We start from the raw sequence: 17,689 nt of genomic DNA, 5'->3' as shown, positions 1-17,689 counted from the left end.
ACCTCGTGAAAATAATGTATTTGTACAACTTTTTTAACTGGAGCATGTTTGGACATTGTTTTAAAGCAACATTGAGTTTGTTCCATAATTTGTCCCCACAGATAGACAAACAGAAACTTTTCCTGGTTGTTCGAATGCTATGTGACTTAAACATTTTACTTACCCCTTAAATTGTAGCCCCCCTCTTTTTCAGAAAACATTTTATGGCTATTAAACGGCAACAGATTGTTTCTAGCTTTGAACATTAATAAAACAGTTTGAAATTCAACAAGATCAGGGAATTTTAACGATTTAGACTGTAAGAATAATGAAATCCGATATTGTGAATTATTCTCATGAAGTGTTAATAGCGGTTGTAGTGAACTTTGATAAGCGTTTCCCCAAACCTCTGCACAATAATTTAAATATGGTAAACCCAGTGAACAGTAAAGAATGTGAAGTGATTTGTGATCCAGAATGTGCTTTGCTTTGGCCAGGACTGAAATACTTTGAGACAGTTTAGTTTGGATATGTTTTATGTGAGATTTCCAGCAAAATCTATAATCACTCCAAGGAATTTATTTTCGTATGCTCTTTCTATGTTAACACCCTCTATCTGTACTTGCACTTGATTGTTTGTTTTACAGTTTAACCATAACTTGTTAATATCAAACCACTGTTTTATTTTTCTGAATTCTGAAATGATTGAGTTCAAGAGTTGCTGTAAATTCTCACCAGAACCAAAAATGTTTGTCATCACAAATACAAATTTCAACAATTTAGGATAAATAGTTCCCAATACTGACCCCTGGGGGACACCACACACAATGTCTAAACATTCAGATGTATATTCTCCCATCTTCACAAATTGTTGCCTGTTTTATGAATAGCTACTTACCCAATTCAACACTACTCCCCTGATCCCAAGCCGTTCCAGTTTGTTGATTAATATTTCATGATTAATTGTGTCAAATGATTTTTAAAAATCAATGAATATATTTATTTTCTGCCTGGATAGATCTGTATTTTATAAATTCTCAATAAAGTGTATTTTTCTTTTTACAGGCATTTTGTAATCCCTTTGAGATCCATGGTCTCTCAATATATTTTTGTTTTCTGCTATATTTTTTAATTGGACAATTTTTATCATATAATAATTGAAATATTCTACAGAATAGATATAATAGATATAAAGTAGAATGTAAATATAAATAAAAATAAATATAAATATTTACAATACAGAATGATTCTGAAGCAAGATATATGACATATTATTGAAGTACAAAATCTAAAATCTATGGGGGTGGTGTAAGGGTTCTGTGACAGTGGGGGGTCCCCTGGGCCTTGTTGATGAGGCCAGCTGCAGATGGGAAGAAACTGTTTTTGTGGTGAGAGGTCCTGATGGTAATCCGGCTGGGTCTGGTAATTTTGGGATAAAGGCTGAGACTGTAAATTGTATTGATAAATTCCTCTGTCATTTTGTTCTTATTTGGATTTAATAAATCAATGTTGAAGTCCCCACATATGAACCTGACTTATTGGTTCGTTTTTGAGAATTTGTCCTCCATCCAGTCCTTAAATATTTCAATATTAGAACCTGGCATTCTATATATGCAACTTATGATAACGTTTTTCTTTTTCCCCATACATATTTCTATTGTGACGCATTCGAGTAAATTATCCACCACCCTTATCATATTTTCCACTACCTTATAATTAAAATTCTTATCCACAAACTAAGCCACACCCCCCAATCTTGTTTGCTCTTTTCCTATAACACATTTCATATCCTTCAAGTACAAAATCTGTCCCCCTTTCACTGTTCAACCAAGTTTCCGATATTGCGATTATATTGAAATGCTGTTTGAATTGACTTAGATAATGTTTGATACTGTGGAAGTTGGCATACAGGCTGCTGTGGATTATTGATATTTTGTTTTCAGTCTTGATCGAACTGTTAAACTGTTCGTCGGTGTAATAGTAGCAGTTGAGGAAAACGTTTTCCATGTCATGTGAGTGATGTTCGGTGTATTGGAAAGTATTCAGCTCCAGTTTATCATGATCAACAATCCTTTGTAATACATTATTAGCTCCGGTATGTGTGAGAGTTGTGCTTGAAGTCGTAATGAAGTCGGTGTTTCAGCCTTCCTGGTTGGCGATTAATCGTTTCCTGAGAGTTTTGGTGTACTGGACCGGGGATCAGTTTTTCGTGCCGCAGATAGGCAATGTCCCCCCTTTCTCTTGCAGCTCTCAGATCCGGCATCAGTTCCTTCCTTTTCCTTCTGCAGCATCTCATTATTGAATATTTTGGATCCTTTCAGAGACTTGGTGCGTTGAAGAATAGCCGATCAGTCCTTGTGCCTCTATTGGCCTCGGTCTGTCTCCTCCAGGTTTCCCAGTGCAGTGAGCCCTCTCCACCTCGATCTCCCGTTGCAGCTGTAGCTTCTCTGCCAGCACCATCTTGACTTTCTCCTCCGTCTCGGCCCAGGTCTCTCCTTTTGACTCCTGAATCCCATAAATTGCCAGATTATTTCGTCTGGACTGTCCCTCCAAATAATCTGTTTTGTCGGTGACAGCCAGCAGACTGTCACAAACTTTGAACATATCCGACTGCATGGTGTTGCAGCGTTCAGTTTATTTTGCGATATCCGTTCTTATGTCGTTCGCGTCCTGTTGTGTGAATTGCAAGCTTGTTTTTTATCTCCTGCAATTCCCTTGTTATTGCTTCCAGTCTATTGTTTGTGGAGTCCATAATGAGATTGACAAAGCCTTTAAAGTTGTCATGTTGTTGTTCGAGCAGTGCCGAGAATATTTCCAGTTCGTTTACTTGAGTGAGGGACACGTACTCTTCGTCCGGTTTCACCTCAGCTTTTGACTTTGGAGGCATGTTTCCTCATTCGCTGGATATTTCCTTCGCGTTCCTGGCGTGCCGATAGAGATTCACAGTTAAAGTTCTCGAATGTAATTTGGTTTGTTAATATTACCCTAATATTACCCTGTCCGTAACCAACCTCACTTTCTCGGCGCCATATTGTCCTTTGTCCTTACGGTCAAAGCCCCAAGGAGTTAAATGCTTATAGGAAATGATAATTAGCTATTTATCAGTGAAACATAGAACAAGTGAGAGCAGGGAAGGGGGGGCGCTGGCATTGAGTCGGCATCTTGTGACCTTTGCCAAAACACCCCCCCTTCCGAGTTTTAAAAAAGGTATAAAGATTGGAATAACCAAGAGACGTTTAGCGCGCTCTACTTTGTCCTGTGTACTACTCTTCTAGACAAAGATATTATTTAAATGAAATCCTTATTATTCGCCAGCCATGGACTTTGACTCTTTTCCCGAGAACCGACCTGTCATTGACTGTATGGATGAGGTCCATTCTTGACATATTCTCTGTCCTCTGCCTATACCTGTGTGTATGTACAATGTGGGAATGTGGGTGCATGGCTTGAGATGGTTCAAACGCACAAACCTGAGTAGTTGATCGATATTAGAAACCGATTAATAGTATGAGTAGTATGTGGAGAGATACAAGTTGGCTTTTCAGTCACACAGAAAATGATGCCTACACCCCTCTATACCCCTCAGTGGCTCATCACTGCTATGTAAAAACAATTACATGGTCAAACATATATTATTTGTTGCCATGTTCAAACTGCCATGTTCAAACAATTATTAGTGGTAGACATGCTGTTTGAATCCCCTTGAATGCACCAGTACTTGGAAGATTTGATAGTCAATTTTGACCATTTAAATTTTATTTTATACATTTATTATTGGCGTACCTATGACCACAAAGGAACTACTTAGTGTCCAGGCCTGAATCTTTTTTCTGGAATGACGTTTGGTACATGATGTTTCCATATGAGAAATGCATGTGCTTCTGTATGTTACATAATTAAAACTGTATCTATTCACCTGTATTTGCTTTAGTTACCTGTAGCCCTGTAATTGTACAACGCCGACCTACTACACTTGTTGGCTACTATTCTAACTATTATTGCAATATTATTAAATTAAAAGGCTTTGAATTTTCTATGTATTTATTTGCATTATTTCGTATCTGACTCATTCTACTTGGTTGCTTTGACCATGTTTTCTAATCATTTTTGAAAAACACTTTGTTTCCTGTTGTTGTTGTCTCAATAATGTGCACGTGTGTACAGTCCTTTTCAGATTGTTTTAGAAACTATTGATTGCACATTTAAAAAGTATCAGGGCTAGCCCATTTGCCAGTGAAATTATATATTCTCTCTCCAGTTCACTAATACAATTTATTGATATCTTTAACTTCATAATATAGCTTATTTTGAATTGGTAACGTATTTTGAGACACAGTCCTACCTAAACGACTTTATTTGTGTTTTTCGTAACATCACTTGGCGGTTGTAAACGTTTTTCCCACCACAATTTTCACGGTCCTCTCTTGATCGTCAGTTTTGGTCAAAGTGTGGGCAGAATATTAAAACGCGACTCTAACTACCGATGACAACTTCCTATGCAGATCCTAATTCTCGCGCAGCCTCTAAGTGAACTTCCTTTTCTGCTAGATCGCCATCATGGGTCGTATGCACGCTCCCGGGTAAGCTGGAGTTTTACCCGGTTAACGGGGCATCTTCACCATGTAGGGTAGGAGAAATTACTTCTGTACATTATGCCAACTGCAGTATAACGCTGTGTCGGCAAGTGAGAGAAGAAGTGCCAGTTTGCCGCTTCAAATCACGTTTAAAACCCAGATAGCTCCGTTCTTGAAAAAAGCATGGCCGCGTGTGCCAAGAGAAAATGTTGTCTTCTCGTGTAAAACCGTATAATTTAGCCAGCGAGCTTACGTGCCGTTGTAACATACTCAAATAAATGCATTTTATGGAACTGTGTAAAGTGCAAGTATCATAAATACCAACATTAACGTTAGTTAGGCACCTAACCTAATTTGAAGGCCGCACACCTATGAGCTAACGTCAACTTCAGCTAGCGCTTTCTTCAGCTCCGACGGGTTTGCTAGCTAAGTTAGCCATAGAGTTATCAGTAACGTTACGAACAACGGCATCAGGCTAGGCACGGTATAAATATTCGCACCTCGACCGGCTCGTACGTTGGAAACGTCTAATTCCTCCCATTATCCAGCAAAATCGATCTTAACCGGGTGCCTAGATAACTGACTGGGCCTTGTGATATGAGTTAACGTTACCTGGTTTCCCAATGTTATTGTATGTAAAGTTAGCTAGCTAAGTCACGTAGCTAACGGTAGTTTGCAAGTTCGTTAACCAAGCAAGCTTGGCATTGCGTTAAGACAAGTTAACGTTACTTCTGCTGAGTGATGACTGAAGTTTGATGACATGATTGGGTGGCTAAGGTCATTAAATTATTCTAGAACATAAATTAGGTTCACAGATTAGGGCAAAACAGATCACTAGAGTATCACTAGCTAGTTAGCCAACTTGCTATCCAGGATAGGAGGTCTACAATTTTTGCTTGGTAACGGGTGAATAACGCGCATGTTTGTCATCTGTTTTGCAGAAAGGGCTTGTCCCAGTCGGCGTTGCCGTACAGGCGTAGTGTGCCCACGGTGAGTATTAATAAACAGTACTATTCGCTCCATTACAAATTTAATGCTGCCCAATTTTCTTTGGAAAAGGAAATATTTGATTCCCTTGACATAATTTTTCTGTCATAGTGGTTGAAATTGACATCCGATGATGTCAAAGAACAGATCTTCAAACTGGCCAAGAAGGGTCTGACCCCCTCTCAGATCGGTGAGTTTCTGTTGCTGCTGACAAGAACTTGTATATGTTGATGCTGAAGGATTTTAGTTTTCTTTTAGAGAACTTGACCGGCTGCCCTACATTTGCTTTGAATTAACCAGTTCTGGATCAAGTGCTGTCAGTTCTTTTCTAAAACTGGAAGACCCTTTCTGTACACTACACCATAAAAGGAATAAACTCTCACTAACTCGCTCATGTGATTTTTAAGTCTTGCCTTTGTGTGTGATGTGTGAAATGTCATCAGTGTCATGTTTAAACTCTGAGCAACTTTATTTTCACTAATTGCATGTCAGCTTTTTATTTAAACTAAAAGTCTAATGTTTTTGTTTGTGGTCCATATTTTTTCTAACAATGCATCCAAGGTCTGTCTATGATGGAGATATTTTCCTGGAACAGCACCGCAATAACTGCATGTTTGTATTCCCAGATTGGTTGATTACTAGTCTATTTTGGGTGGTTTGTAAGTCATGGACGCCATGGTTTCTACTGACATCCTCAGCCTGACATGTAGGCCACCTCATGCAGTTAAAATGTTTTGGGTTATTTTCCCATTGGTTAGCTTCACACTCTCTTCTTTCGTGAATTGTTTTTTGTTTATGTAAAAATCAGTTCCTTATTTTCTTATGTTTTTTTGTGTGTAGATTTTTCTTTTCTCATAAGAGCCTGAGGCTGCTCTTACCTCCAGCTAACGGTGCTGTCTCTAGTCTTTCTGCTGTTGCTTATGGCTGCTTCTACTTCCTGTGGGCCTACTTTGTCAGATTTGCCTCATTCATTCATTTATTCATCTTATTAAAGCAGTTTGTGTCATACTTATTCACAGTAAGAGCACTGTTAAACATTTTGCGTAGATGTCAGCATTCATGTACTCTATGTATTTAGATGCCGTACATTTTAGAGACTCACCCATTTACATTAGTTATTTTGCTGATGCTGTTATCTAAAGCGACTTAATTTGATTTGACTACGCAAAGGGAACAGTCCCCTTGGAACAATAGGGTTAAGGGCCTTGCTCAATGGACCAACAGTTCCACTGATGTTATCATGGCCACAGCGGGGCTTGAACCAACCTTCCGGGTTGTGACTGTACCTTAGCCACTAGGCTACTAGGTTGGTGAAACTAGTGCTGGTCTATTTTTGGGGAAACTCAGTGCTGAAATGTGGTTACCTGTGCTCCAGGTGTGATCCTGAGGGACTCCCATGGTGTCGCCCAGGTGCGTTTTGTCACCGGCAACAAAATCCTGAGGATCCTCAAGTCCAAGGGCCTGGCCCCCGACCTTCCTGAGGACCTGTACCACCTGATCAAGAAGGCTGTCGCTGTGAGGAAGCACCTGGAGAGGAACAGAAAGGTCCCATGCACTACTATCACGTGTCTGTACACACTGAATACTACACTGCAAAAAAGGCTTAAGTGTTTCAGTCTTGTAATGAGGCTTAACATCATACTTTTTCACAAGTAGAAAATATTAGCTTGTGTTCAGTTACTCTTTTGATTCACAAGTAAAATTCTCACCCTATTGGCAAATCTTGAAATGAGTGTCACCGAACTGGCAAGCTTTTGTCATATTGATCACAAAATTTAAATAAGATTTGAAGTCTAAATGTAAGACTAAACGACTTAAGATTGTGTTATTCTGGGTTGAAGTGTAGCTAAGTCACTCTGTCTCAGTGTGGACGATTGGGAGAAGAAACGACGAGGCTGCTCTCGCGTGGCTCTGTCCACAATTGTCGTGTATACATGCATACCTTTTCATACTTTTTTCAGTCATGTTGATTATTTGTACTTTATTGCTGTAACGGTGGTAACGATTTCTAATGCAACTTGAAATTGAATATATTATATGTTTGTTCGTATTCAGTTGCCTTTGATTTTTCTTTTCACAACTGACAATTCGGTTCTCTAGTGTCCATAAAAGGTGCTATACAATTCGTTGTGTTATCCCCAGAGAGCAGATTGAAATAGAGCAGTGTGCGAGTTCGCTATGAATGGGGCGAAATCCGAGTCCGTTTTGCAAATGTCTTTATTTTTTTGTGCAGGACAAGGATGCCAAATTCCGTCTGATTCTGATCGAAAGCAGAATCCACAGACTGGCTCGTTACTACAAGACCAAGAGAGTACTCCCACCCAACTGGAAGTAGTACGTATTGGAACATTTCTTTCTGTACACTGGTGTACATCTGTACATCATTCATTGAGCCCATAGGATCGCTGCCTGTAACTATTCACAGGATTTGGTTGCCTGTTTGATAGGTTACGCATTGAATGGCCAAAATGTACAATGTAGATGCTTGCCAGGCAGCACATTTCATTGTCCCATTCTTGCCTTGTAAGAATTGAGATATTTCTGATGTGCCAGACCAAACTTGGAGGTAAATTAGCAGAGTGGCTGCACTGTGCCAACCCTGCCAGTCCCCTTCAGACAACCCACAACACCTTATCCTCCTCATGAGCACCGCCGTCTCATTTAGGGGCGCCTTGGTTTGTGTTACCATTGAGAATTCGCTTTTCTCTATCGCCAAACATTTTGTGTGTTCGCGTGTACATGGATTTGTTTCTGAGGCTCTACACTACATATATCTAAGGATTATTTGCCTATATTTCCCTCAGACAGGGAAATGTTTAATACTGTGAACCACTTTATCAGAGCACTACTCCTACATGTGCTGTGTTAAGTTCTAAAAGTAGATACGGGATGTGTGGTTTATATGCTCGATTTGACTGAATTGACTCATTTGCATTCCTGTGTGGGCTCTTGACTGAAAGTACAAGACGTTGATCAGATCAGAGGTGCATAAGGAGTTGTAAAATGGCAGTGTGGACATGGCATTTCCTGCATGGCCAGTGGAGAGGACCTGTAAACCGTGCGTGAGTCACTGTGCATTTTGTCTGACTGCTTTCTCCTTCTGTTTCTGGTCCACAGCGAATCCTCCACTGCTTCAGCTCTGGTGGCATAAGTGTAATCGCTTTTTGGATAAATAAAAGACATTTGGAAGGACTGCTGAGCGGTGTGTTGTGTGGTGTGTACGGGGGAAATGTAAAAGGCATGCGATCGGACTCATCCAGAGACTTAAGGGGCGACATGGCTCAGGCAGTAAGAGCAGTCGTCTGGCAGTCGGAGGGTTGCCGGTTCGATCCCCCGCCCGGGCTGTGTTGAAGTGTCCCTGAGCAAGACACCTAACCCCCAAATGCTCCTGACGAGCTGGTCGGGGCCTTGCATGGCAGCCAATTGCCGTCAGTGTGTGTATGAATGGGTGAATGGAGAAGCATCAATTGTACAGCGCTTTGGATAAAGGCGCTTTATAAATGCCTGCGACGGAATATATAAATCACAAAAAAAACTGGTTTAAGTGAAAGGTTTGCATTTGCTAAAAGCCTCAAAAGACAAGAAATTAAATTGATCAGCCCCTACACTAACATCACCCGGCTCCATCATGGTATCAGCACAGATCTTTGACAACATGCTACAGCCCTGTAGTTTATATTAAATTTGTGCAGAAAAATACTTATATCCAATTGATTGCATAGCATTAACATGACGGCATATTATTTTGATCAATTCAAAAGATACTAAATAAATTGATTATATTACATAAAACATAACATTTATTCCCACTGTGAGGATCTGTGATTTGTGGGGGACTCATTGAGTTACTGAATGCGCAGTAGCTTGCCATGACTAATTGGCCGACTTTTGGACAAATATGAATAATTATGTATTGGCCCATATAAGTACATATACTGTAGCCTATACTGTGTATCTGCTTCAACACTTTTATCCAGAATGACATGCAGGAGGCCTATATAAATGTGATCATATACATAAGATACACAACATTATATACTAATGCAGGATCTATCAATCACACTATTATAAAAACTGCTACATACGGACACTGGACAAGCTATGTTGAAAGAGATACAAGATATGTGGTCATGTTGGAAATAAAGCACGCTTTAGATAAATTATTGATAAATAGACTTTTATATTACATTTTGCCAATACCCTTTACATTGCACTACTGTAAGATTATGAATTCTTTGAGAGGTTTGAATCTTAAACAGTCTGCCCAGTGGCGAGCACATGTTGTTTGATGCACAGTAGACCTTATACATGGTTGTAACAGTTGTCAGAGATCTGTGCTGATACCTTGATGGAGAGCATTTTAATTTCTTGTCTTTTGAGGCTTTCAGCAGATGCAAACATTTCACTTAAAACATGTTTTTTTTGTGATTGAGGCATATGGATAGTCCATATCACAGTCCCCCTCTGCGACTGTGACCGGAGGTAAGTGGGTTAGATGATGGAAGGATTCCATAACATCTTGCACACTGACTATAAAGCAGGGGTCTCCAATCTTATCCAGAAAGGGCCGGTGTGTGTGCAGATTGTTGTTTTAGCACAGGACTAAGAGCTGATTCTACTCATCTAGGTCTTGATTAAAGACCACGATTAGTTCATTAGTATAATCAGGTGTGTTACTGCTGGGTTAAAACAAAAACCTGCACCCACGCCGGCCCTTTTAGGATAAGATTGGAGACCCCTGCTATAAAGTATAGATGTTAAACTTCTAGCCAATTTCGTCTCAAGTGTTAACTAGTGGAAAATTTGAGAGTTCTATTTACCATTTTGATGTTGAAGCGTATCAGAAACCAGCAGATGCTAAAGCCCTCAAAGGGCTGTAGGAGAGTCGATCTTTGCATATCTAAAGCAGGATATCACAGTGAAATGGTTTTCTTTCTGTGTTGAACAAGGGATAATGTGAGTGGCAGTGTATTGTGACACTGCCTTCTTCCTGGCCTGTCACATGTGGGAGGTGCTTCAGTGACAGTATTACATTACATTATTGGCATATGCTCTTATCCAGAGCGACGTACAGTTGATTAGACTAAGCAGGAGACAATTCTCCCCTGGAGCAATGCAGGGTTAAGGGCCTTGCTCAAGGGCCCAACGGCTGTGCGGATCTTATTGTGGCTACACCGGGATTAGAGCCACCGACCTTGTGTGTCCCAGTCATTTACCTTAACCACTACACTACAGGCCACCCCTACATTATCTTTCCAGTTAGTTTATTAAAGCGCTGGGGCAGTGAGTAAACTGACATTTCTAAACTCTACAGGAGCACGTCCTTAACTTAACTCAAACTTAAAACAATGAAGCTTTTGGATGAAGTCATTGTAGTGTATACTCTCCTATCCTCTTCTAGCGCACTGATGATTATCCAATATGTGTTCATTTTTCCCCTTCACTGTGGCATGCATGCATGGTGATGTTTTATTACAATGTAGTTCGGCATGATGACACTTGTTTCAAGTACTGCTATTCATCCATGAATGTGTGAAAGTTATTTACAACATACTACAGTCCTGTTCCACTTTAACCATGTACTCAAGCCTGGCTGTGAGGAGACAAAGGTCTTTATTTAGTCTTGGAATCAGCAACTAATTGTGACCCATAAAAAAAGGTGTATTGAGTTAATTACATATAAACTACTACTTATGGTCAGGATTGGGTATCCCTATTCTAAGCACATCAATAAAAACATGAGTATAGCTGCAATTTGTGGTTTCTATCACAAGATGTCAGTATTTAACTAGTATTAAGCTTTGTATCTGCCTGAATTATCAAATCACTATGAAAATGTAATCAGTCATAATACTGATAATGGTGACAAAGATTGCAACAACATGAGCTCTCATATTAGTCATAATTGCTGTAATACTTTTATAGTACTGTACATTTCATCCATTAGCTAACACATAGAACCCCCCCCCCCCCCCCCAGCCAGAATTTCAACCCAAGGTCTTCTTGTTGTGTGGCAACTTTCCTGTCCACTGCACCACCCTCCCTCTGGATAAGTGTGTTCAATGTAATTAATACTAGCTACTAGCTGGCATCTTTGGTTTTGTTGTTCTTAGGGTGCCATGGAAACTAAGCAGCAATGGCCCATTTGGTAAACAAATTGCGTCTCTCCCACATTTCTCATTGGGCCCCTGTATTTGATTAGGAAATGAGATTGCATAATGTAAATTATATCTGGATACACAAAGGAATGGGGGTAAGGTAATAAAACGAAATAAGTATTTCACCCACAGATTGTACGCTCATCTCGTAGTTGGACCTTCATGGTCCCTCCCTCAGGGACACTTAAACACAGCCAGGGTGGGATCGAACCCGCAACCCCTCCGACTGTCAGACTTACCTCCTGAGCCAACGTTGGCCATTCATCATAGACGCTCTGTTTCTTTAATTATGTGAGGGCTGACCTTCTTTCTCAGCCACACTCTGGGTCTCCTGCTCAGGGGAGACGAGCAGTCACCTGGCAAGGCACACATTAATGGGTAATTATTCAAAGCCCTCATATTCAGTTATCGTTGCAGCGTGGATACATCTGAAGATGCCGTTCAACTGCAATATCAGAGCTGACAACAGGGTCTTGGCCTGAAACATGTACCGTGCCCTAAAGTCTGATTATTAGAGAGTGCCAATCAATGCTTTTGTGAATACCGATAGGTGTCATCAATGCCTAACACTGAGGAAGGGTGTTAGTACAGTTGTCCAAACAGGTATGGCTTAATTTATTGATGAAAATCTCTTCCTGGACTGCAGAATGTCTAATTAAGGAGGAATGGGAAGAGTTTCTCAGACTGCCTGGTGAATTCATTGTTATGCAAGTGGTTCAAGAGAGCACGGGCATGCATTATTTACTCTGCATTTACATAACAGACAATAGAGGAGCTTGTGCCCGAAAGGACAGGGAAAGGGAGGGAGAGAGAGTGAAGGAGAGAAAGAGGAGAGTGCTTGTATGTGTGAGGCGGTAGTTCTGTTTTAAAGTCAGGACTTTGCGTGACTGTTGTCGCTCTCAGAGTGTAGACTGATTTACCAGTGTCTCAGGGTCAAGAGCCAGCAACATGTCCATATATGGACACCAGTATCTGTGGTGACACCTTTGATGTCCGTGGTTATTTACTCAAAAAAAAATAGAAACGGTCAAAACTGAAAAATGTTAAAGTCCTGTAATGTACAATAAAGTCTGGTACATTTTTAAAGCGTCATGAAGGATGGTGGTGCCAGCCACTGCTCAGGGAGACGCAGGGACGGAGAGAGAGTAAAAATAAGTAAGTGGGGGAGATGAATGGATAAGAAGTTCCTATGTGTACCTGTGGTGGCACGGATGGTGCAGTGGGTAGCACTGCCGCCTCATAGCAAGGAGGTCCTTGGTACGAATCCCCGTCGGCCGGGACCTCTCTGTGTGGAGTTTGCATGTTCTCCCCGTGTCTGCGTGGGTTTGCTCCCACAGTCCAAAGACATGCAGGTCAGGCTGATTGGAGAGTCTAAATTGCCCGTAGGTATGAGTGTGTGAGTGAATGGTGTGTGTGCCCTGCAATGGACTGGCGACCTGTCCAGGGTGTATTCCTGCCTTTTGCCCAATGTATGCTGAGATGGGCTCCAGCCCCCCTGCGACCCTGTTCAGGATAAGCGGGTTAGGATAATGGATGGATGGATGGATGTGTACCTGTGTGTGGCTTATGTGCTGTGATACAGCAGTAGCAGCCTCTTGAGGATGAACCTGCTAGCCACCAGTAACTTTGCTGAGCCCTCAGCCCTGGCACCAGAGCTGAAGAAAAAAGTCCATATTGTGGTAGCTAATCATCATTCTGGTGGTCTCCAAGCTCAATGTTTGTTAAGTTGTTTCTTTGTCTTACATGGAGGCAAATAGGGACAGGTGCTGATAGATACAGACAGTCCTCACCAAGGTGGCCCTTCCATCAGCAGAATTTCAAACCTGTGAACAAAGAATAATCACAAGATTATGTTAAGTACACAATTGGAAACATTTTCTGAAAATTGAAATGATGCATAATTATGTATATTGTGCATACATTAAGAACACTCTGCAGTGACAGATGCATGGCAGAAAATGAAGCCCATTTTTGTATGCAACAAACTTGAACAAACAAGAAGTGAAGTGTGTGTGTGGGAGTGGAATTCATTTTCATTCAGCACTCATTTAGAATGGTCTCCAGTACTTCACTAAAGCTGTAAGGAATATGATACCTTCTTATAACAAAGCCAGGGTGTAGTGTAGAATAACTCTTAAAAAGATAAAATAACCTGCTTATGCTGATTAATAAATAAACGGTCCATGATTATTACATTAAACTTGGGTAATGTACACTCACCGAGCACTTTATTAGGAAAATTTCTACTTTATTACACCTACTTAATCATGCAATTATCTAATCAGCCAATTGTGTGGCATCAGTGCAATACATACAATCATGTAGATACAGGTCAGGAGCTTCAGTTAATGTTCACATCAACTATGTGGAAAAAATTAGATCTATGTGACTTAGACTGTGGAATGATTGTTTGTGACAAACAGGGTGGTTTGAATATCTCAGAAACTACTCCTGCATGAAAATCTAGTTTGCAAAAAAAGGTGCAAAAAAACTAAAACAAAAAATCCAGTGAGCAGTATTTCTGTAGACAGAAACGCATTGTTAATGACAGATGTCAGAGGAGAAGGGCCAGACTGGTCAAAGCTGACAGGAAGGTGACAGTAATGCAAATAACCACACATGGTGGTATGCAGAAGAGCATCTCTGAACACACAACGCATAAGTGGATAGGCTACAGCATTAGAAGTCTCATAAATACCTAATAGAATGCATGGTGAGTGTATACTGATAAACCCATTATAGTTAACTATAACTACTGTTAATCCTGCACTAATATAAATATTGAATAATATTGAACAAATATTCTGCAATAATTTGTTCAAAGTAATGCTGGTGTTGAATTGATCATCCCAAAGGGCTTCCATGACTTTATAATTTACGTAGGCCATTTTACTGCATTGCTGTTTGCACTGTACGTGACACCGATTAGGAGTTTAAATTGCTCCTCTCTGGAGCTCGTCCATCCCAGCCTTTACCCCCGCCCCCAAAGCGCAGGGTTCTGAACATGCACATCTGACATGTTCACTCAAGCATTCTATCCCATGAGGCACAGCTCTGTTTTCTCTCTGTGTGCTAAAAATCTGATTCATTCAAAGGTCATTCAGGTGAGCTGGTGAGTTGTTCCGTAGCATAGGTCTGTGCGAGTGAAAATGGTTGCCTTGTCAGCTCAATCTGCTCTAATTAAATAAAATATTGCTTCTTACAGTGACCATCCTTGGGGGATTAATGATAACAGATCAAATAACATACGTGGAAGATAATGGAATATTCTCTTCTCTGAGAAACAGCAAAATGTTGATTGAAAGTGAGATTTAAAAAACAAGCAATGATCTGTGTCAGTCAAAGAGGACCTGTCGGTCTGTTGGAGCATTCAGTGTCTCCTGGCTGGCACGCCTCTTTTCTGCAAAAAAAAAGAATATTTATACTGGGGCTGTTTGGTGTTCCCAGCTCACAAGAGGTACCTTTGGGTGTTGTTTTTCTGTAATAAAAGTAACGTCTCCTCTAGTCTCCTGCTGACATAATGATTGGATACAATAAATTATTTTGTTATATTTGATCCCTTGGCAAACTTTAGGGCCAGAATTTACAGATTGTGACATACGTATCTGGACACAATGTATGATATATATTGTTGCAATTACATTTTTAGGCCGTTTTTATTTTAGATTGTAATACTGGCTATTGTATGCTATATTATTAATGTGTTTGTTTTTGCGGCTATGAATTAAATGCCTGGCGCATCTTTGATTCATAAGGAAAATATAATCTGCTGAATTAATTTATAAATGAATGAATGAATGATGAATGAATAATCCATCCATCCATCCATCGTCACCCGCTTATCCGGAGTCGGGTCGCGGGGGCAGTAGGCAAAGCCGGGTATTCCAGGCGTCCCTCTCCCCAGCAACGCATTCTAGCTCCTCCTGGGGGATCCCGAGGCGTTCCCTGGCCAGGAGAGATATATAATCTCTCCAGCGGGCTCTGGGTCTCCCTCGGGGTCTCCGCCCAGTTGGACGAGCCCGGAAAACCTCCAAAGGGAGGCGCCCGGGAGGCATCCTGATGAGATGCCCGAACCACCTCAATTGGCTCCTTTCGATGCGAAGGAGCAGCGGCTCTACTCCGAGCTCCCTCCGGATGTCCGAGCTCCTCACCCTATCTCTAAGGCTGAGCCCGGCCACCCTACGGAGGAAGCTCATTTCGGCCGCTTGTATACGCGATCTCGTTCTTTCGGTCACTACCCAAAGCTCGTGACCATAGGTGAGGGTTGGGACGTAGATCGACCAGTAAATCGAGAGCTTCGCCTTCCGGCTCAGCTCCTTCTTCACCACAACGGTCCGGTGCAACGCCCGCATTACTGCTGACGCTGCACCGATCCGCCTGTCGATCTCACGCTCCCTTCTACCCTCACTCGTGAACAAGACCCCGAGATACTTGAACTCCTTCACTTGGGGCAAAGACTCGTTCCCAATGAATAATTGTTATTGCAATATTAAAATGTTATTATTATCAATATAAGATTGAGGAATCACAGCTTTGTACTGTGGTGCAGGGATAAAGTCTTTGTCATACAGGATTCAGGGGGGAGCGCGTGCAATGCGCCGTAAAAGCAGCGGGAGGCGGGGGCTGACAAAGCCTCTTGCGTGCGTGATGCAGTGCCCTCCCTCCCGCGCGTGTGGAAATGCACCGTGGCGCAGAGCCCAGCAGACCGCCCTGCAGCGGCAGAGGGAGCGTGCGCCTGCCCTGCGCTGCAGCGTAATCGTTATCGCCGCGCGCCCTGCGTCTCGGACGCGCGGCCCAGAATGCCGAGCGCCAGGCGGGGGCTGTGCGTTTAGAGATCACAGATTCACCATACCTGTGGCTCACCTAACACCGGCACGTGACAGCGTCCCCTAGAGCCAGAGAAAGAGTGATTATTCCCCTGGACTTGCATTTGAGCGCTACAGCAGGGCTACTCAACTACCGTTCCTGGGGACCGCAGTCTATGTACTCCACGATGCGCTACACAACCTGATTTCACTACTGAGGTCACTTCCTGAACCAAGGAGGTAAAATAATTAGTGATGGTCAGTGCATGGTTGGAGCAAATACCTGAACTGTGACACTGGCCCACAGGGCCTGGAGTTGAGTAGCCATGATCTACACACTGACGCATGCAGACTGCAGGTGCATGGCTGACCAGAGGAGCTGCTGTTGATGTGAACAGACCGAGGCAAATTAACCCCTTCCCCCCTGACTTATGCTACAGCTAATTATATGCTACTGGCACGCTCAGTATTTGTGTATCAGTACACTGGAACCCTGTACTTTAATCTGGCAACACCTTTAAGCGTTTTCCGTTGATGGTGAAGATTTTCAGGCCTGCTGCACTACATCTTTGCTACTGTGAATGGCCTTCCTTGCCTTTAGGTCTGCTGCACCAGGGGCCTTTTTTCAGAATGTCCACTGAATTCTGAGATCCTTTCACACCCTAACCCCTTCTGGTGCAGTACAGTTACCATACAGTATGTGCTCTGTTTACATCCATAAAATATATGAGGAATTCATTAGCGTTCATGGGATATATGTTTTAAGCTAGTGTGATGATGGTGTGACAATAATGTAAATGTCTCCATAAAACATGTTTTATTTCACTAATTGGTTGGTGTTGGGATGGAAAACATGTTATGGAGCATTACTGGAATATTCATCCAGTATTAGCAGAGCTTAGGTTTTCCTGTGTTTAACAGCATAAATAGACTAGGATAAAGAATCGGTTCCCACACACCTTATCTTTCCTCTATGACCTCATTCTCCTGGACACAATGTCCAGCCAGTGTACTGTTTCTATAGTTACCTCCAGCGCCATGTTTTCCTCCACAGAGCAGGCGAGGAATCCATCACTGCTTGTGCTGGTGACACAAAAGTGCACAATCGCGGGGCCTGAGGCGACGAGAACACAGGAGGGGAGCAGCAGGGCGAAGGATGGAGAGCCAGCAGGGGTGCATTTAAGGA

The 17,689-nt window shown here is 41.8% G+C and overlaps 1 protein-coding gene and 1 non-coding gene across 3 annotated transcripts; both read left to right on the top strand.

The window, feature by feature from the left end:
• The first annotated feature begins 4,454 nt into the window (after positions 1–4,454).
• rps13 (ribosomal protein S13) lies at positions 4,455–17,576 on the top strand. 2 transcript variants are annotated; one of them, XM_061246050.1, is made up of 6 exons: positions 4,455–4,559; positions 5,495–5,543; positions 5,652–5,730; positions 6,916–7,085; positions 7,774–7,874; positions 17,558–17,576. In XM_061246050.1, coding segments are annotated over exons 1-6 (423 nt in total). In that variant the 5' UTR covers positions 4,455–4,536; the 3' UTR covers positions 17,559–17,576. The 2 variants fall into 2 exon arrangements, with proteins under 2 accessions (XP_061102034.1, XP_061102033.1); XM_061246049.1 differs by lacking the exon at positions 17,558–17,576 and adding an exon at positions 8,658–8,737.
• On the top strand, positions 8,034–8,162 carry LOC133131765 (small nucleolar RNA SNORA19). Its single transcript, XR_009709059.1, has one exon. It is a non-coding gene; the product is annotated as a small nucleolar RNA SNORA19 (small nucleolar RNA).
• Positions 17,577–17,689: the final 113 nt, after the last annotated feature.

The sequence above is a fragment of the Conger conger genome, chromosome 6, assembly GCF_963514075.1.
Source record: "Conger conger chromosome 6, fConCon1.1, whole genome shotgun sequence".
NCBI classification, from domain to species: Eukaryota; Metazoa; Chordata; class Actinopteri; order Anguilliformes; family Congridae; genus Conger; species Conger conger.
The sequence above is the reverse complement of the archived record's forward strand: the minus strand, read 5'-3'. Positions and strand labels throughout refer to the sequence as shown.